At 27.9% G+C, this 4,815-nt stretch overlaps 1 protein-coding gene across 1 annotated transcript; it reads right to left on the bottom strand.

Moving 5' to 3' along the window:
• Window positions 1–3,153: 3,153 nt before the first annotated feature.
• On the bottom strand, window positions 3,154–4,463 carry LOC128958713 (COUP transcription factor 2-like). The gene has a single exon (XM_054304619.1). The coding sequence runs from the start codon at window positions 4,324–4,326 to the stop codon at window positions 3,154–3,156; it is 1,173 nt and encodes a 390-aa protein (XP_054160594.1). The 5' UTR covers window positions 4,327–4,463.
• Between the last annotated feature and the right edge of the window lie 352 nt (window positions 4,464–4,815).

Genomic DNA, 4,815 nt, shown 5'->3' with positions numbered 1-4,815 from the left:
CGGTGGCCTTTAATCTTATTAGTGGTTGTGTCCCAACTCTACTTCTATTCAATGACTGTCTATATATTAATGCATTTTAGCGTAAAAACCGAAAGTACTCTTCAAATACGATAACATTAATATGTTATGCGTTTGGGAAACACTGTCACAGACAGACAGACATAGTAAAGGGAGAGCCGATTATGTCTCACTCTTATATTATTATTATTATTACTATTATTGTAAGTTTCCAATAAAATATTCTCTATTAATCTAACAGTTTTTAATACATGTGTTTATAGAAACAAAAAATGCATTCAATTTTGTTGCTTTAAAACACTTTTGGGACTTTTTTCAATTGAATCGGCGTTACGTTATGAATGAGTTTTATTATAATCATAAAATAGAGATACAGTACTGATTTATTATTCTAATTTAAATCATAACTTATATATTAAAACATTAAGTTAAAAAACTATGATTATTGTATAAATGTGTATATAACTATTGTATATAACCGTAGATATAGTGTATATATATATATATATATATATATATATATATATATATATATATATTGTTTATAAATATGTTTTGTGTGGCAAACTTAGTCGTTAAGTATAAACTAGAATTATATGATAAATAATTAGTGAATCATATGATATGTTGAGAGATGAGCTCTGATTTGGGGCACAATATATGGGAAACAAGTCTGGAGTTCACTGGTTTATCTCCAGATCACGCAATGACTGTTTAAACGTCAAGAAAGTCGACTGTTTTATCACGAATGGGAGTCTCCGATGAATAAAACAACTTTTTCTCTCACATCTCATACAAACTCTCTCTCTCTCTCTCTCTCTCTCTCTCTCTCTCTCTCTCTCTCTCTCTCTCTCTCTCTCTCTTTGAATACATTTCATAACTTTTATATAATGAATGCATAGAAAAGTTTGACTCTATTGTAGTAATAGAGTGCATGTGTTATGAGTAGTGTGTGATAACCGACTCTAAGGACTGAACATATATTCAATCAAATCCAGTGTCGATTGGCTTTGCTTCACATCATTTGAGTCACATATCAAGTAAATGTATAACAACTCAGTCGGTGGGCCAATACATACAACAAATCAACCAATACTTCAATTATTTATATATAAAATCCAACAATTTATAAGACTATATGAGATCAAACATCATTGTAGTTACTATTATTGCTAACACACCACTTGGTCTTACATAACATTCAATATAATTTTTTAAAGTTTTATTTATAAATATCAAATACAGTCAGAATGTGTTCAACATATAATATATATATATATATATACTGTATATATTCAACATTAAAATATATATATAATATGTTTGGTGTCATTTTTGGCAGCGCATAGACAGCTGTCTATATAATTGTTTTTGTGTATAGAAAATCATCTCAATATAACAAACAAAAACATTAAGATTAATATATTAAAAATATATAAAACTTACTTCTTTAAGAGTTATATATATATATGTATGTATGTATGTATGTATGTATGTATGTATGTATGTATGTATGTATGTATGTATGTATGTATGTATGTATGTATGTATGTATGTATGTATGTATGTATGTATGTATGTATGTATGTATGTATGTATGTATGTATGTATGTATGTATGTATGTATGTATGTATGTATGTATGTGTGTGTGTGTGTGTGTGTGTGTGTGTGTGTGTGTGTGTGTGTGTGTGTGTGTGTGTGTGTGTGTGTGTGTGTGTGTGTGTGTTGGGTGAGACATAATTGCCAGAACACAGAACACTGTAATCTCTGTTCAATGTCTTTATGACTTTTGACAAATACAGACCTTATTTTGTTTTAGTGTTTGTGTTAAATATTTTTAATTTTTTTAAATAAAAATTAAATTATAGTCAACTGTTAGCATAAAGATATTTACATTAATAAGACTTAATTGTGTTATAAAGTACGCCAAATGTTTCAACAATAAAAACAAATATAATGCCAGTTTAGAAATATTTTAAATACATAATAATTATATATAATGTTTTAAATCTAAATATTATAAATTGCTAAACAATCGAAAGCATAATTTAAATATACAATTCAATATATAATAAATATCAAATTCTTAGTTTTGTTTTATATTTGTTTTATTTTATATATTAAAGGTATATCTAATGATTATAAATATAATTTAAATTAATGAGAAATTTTTACAAAATTATATCTTAAACTATATCTAATTAAGTAATAATTTTTTAAATATTTATTATTTTTAACAAATTTTATTAAATTTATATATGATTTTATATATTGTACTATAAGCAATTATATATACAGATATTGAAATGCAAGTATTAAAAACTAAAATAAAATATTTATTTAATTTTACTGATGACACATGTATTTTTATAAAAAAAAATAAGTAATGTATAGTATTAAATGTATTATTCAAATTAAAATTTTAAATATCATAAAAATTATTATAATATATGCAACAATTTATAGTAATAAGTTTTAAAAAAACTATTGATAAATTTTAATTATAATATATTTAATCCATTATTTTCATTTATTACATATTTATTTCTAATCATTAAAATTTTTACTTTAATATATTTTAATATACAATAGTTAAAGTAATATTTAAATTATGTGATTTTATTTTAGTTTTGATTACTTTTAAAACAGTCACTTGATTTAATAACTGTCTATTAGATTTAAAAAAAATAATTAATTAAGCCTTGAATTAAATTATTTACAATAAAAATATACTTTTTTATAGTTGCTATGTTAATATCAATATTAATCAATATTAATACAGTATAACTTATAAGATAACTTATGTTAATGTTTCTATTATATTAATGATAATAAAAATAAACAAAACAACTTACAAATATTGATAACTTAAGCTATTGATGGTATAGTGTCCACCAATATAGATGACATTTGATCATAAATACCATTATTTATTTATCAGGTTATTATTATTATTATTATTATTATTATTATTATTATTTAGATGAACAAAATATTTAATATAATGGCACGTATTTTGTGATAATATTTAGTAATACATGTTATATCATAAATTGTGTCCAAAAATGGCTAAATTGGAAATCTCTTTATAATTAATATTAGTATTTAAATAAATTGTATAAATAATATGTATATCATTGTAATGGCATATACGGCCAGTTGAATGAACTACCGCTGAGCAACATATCTCTAATTAATGTCTCGATTGGAGTCTTTCCGACTAAACGCACAAAAAACAACTGTTCAATAACTTGTGAGCTGACTGTCCTTAATGATGGCAAACGAAGCAATAGTTTGCCAAACCTTGTCGGTTGGTTTGGGTATTGAGTCCGACAGTATTCTTCAAGAGCACACTGACTCTTCTCTTGAAGACTTTCAATATGAGTCACATCTGACAGTCCACACGCATCGGTGGTAAAGAGGACAATGGCTTTTAAGCAGCTGTATTCAGCGGCGTCCACGTGAAGAGCTTTTAACTTTTCTACCTGTTCTTGAAAGATGCGAATGTGATCCATAAAAGCAACCACTCTATCAGCCGCCATAGGACTGGCATGAAGTCCTGCTGCTGCCAGTAAAGGGGCCACATGTAGTGGCATTGAGCACTGGGAAGCATTTAAAACAAATAGTTCACTCCATACAAGTCGGAGAAGTCCGACCTGATCTGTGACTTGAAGATCGGGAAAAAAAGGTATATTGCGGGCCCACTCAACGGCACTGAATAGTAGTCTAGCGGCCAATTCACACATGTTATCGATACCCATAATATTATTTGGTTGCATACATTGTGAGAACCGGGATGCGGGATATGGTTCGGCTCGTAATAGTAATGATATAAAACTTGAAAGATATGAGTGTCCATTAAGAGAGTCGCCGTTTGTGAGCGCGACGCCCATCTGTCCAGTCAGTGGATGTCCGTGTGTTGGCGGCACACGACCTCTCTGAACGGCTTCTCTTCTCATTCCCATTTTGAGGCACTTCTTTAATCGACAAAATTGGCATTGATTTCTGTGGTGTTGATCTATTGGACAATTTCTGTTACCTCTGCACGTGTAGTTCAGATTGCGGCGGACACTGCGCTTAAAAAAAGACTTACAGCCCTCGCATGTGAACTGCCCGTAATGTTTACCACTGCTCTTATCACCACAAACTACACATTCAATATGTTGAGCACTTTTATCACCCGAAGAAGGCGTCGGCGGCTGTGCGACAGTGCCGTTGGCTGAAGAACTGCTGTGGAGGTCACTCTCTATTGAACCAGAATGTGATTCTCCACGCCATGAGTTGATGGCTGACGCTACCAGTGCCATACTGATGGTCACAATTATAATAATAATAATAATATTATTATTACTATTATTATGGTTAGGAATGTTTCGTATGGTATGACTAATAATAAGCTAATGATTATTCTTGTAGTGAATCCGTCTTTCACTTCACAAATCAAACTTTGCCTTTCATTTCATTCATCATTATTTGTATTATTATTAAAAAGATTTCAGGTTTCACTACGAGTCCAATACATTATAAATATATTATTTAATTAATTCAATAAAATTACATATTTATCTTTAATTCTTGAAATTTTCATATTTTTCATAATTATTTTTATTAATATTATTAAACAATAACAAATTATAAAATAAATGATTAAAAAATCGACACATTTCTAATATTTAATATTAACTAAATATTTTAAAAAAGTAAAACAAAAAAATAAAAAAAAGTCTTAAAATATTTGTTGGTTTGAAAAACTTGTTAATAAAGAAGTGAAGTCAGAGTTGTGTAGCATTGAAGAC

This window comes from Oppia nitens, unplaced genomic scaffold, assembly GCF_028296485.1.
Source record: "Oppia nitens isolate AA-2021 unplaced genomic scaffold, nextdenovo-longstitch-racon4-pilon3 scaffold3_pilon_pilon_pilon, whole genome shotgun sequence".
In the NCBI taxonomy this organism is placed as follows: domain Eukaryota; kingdom Metazoa; phylum Arthropoda; class Arachnida; order Sarcoptiformes; family Oppiidae; genus Oppia; species Oppia nitens.
The sequence above is the reverse complement of the archived record's forward strand: the minus strand, read 5'-3'. Positions and strand labels throughout refer to the sequence as shown.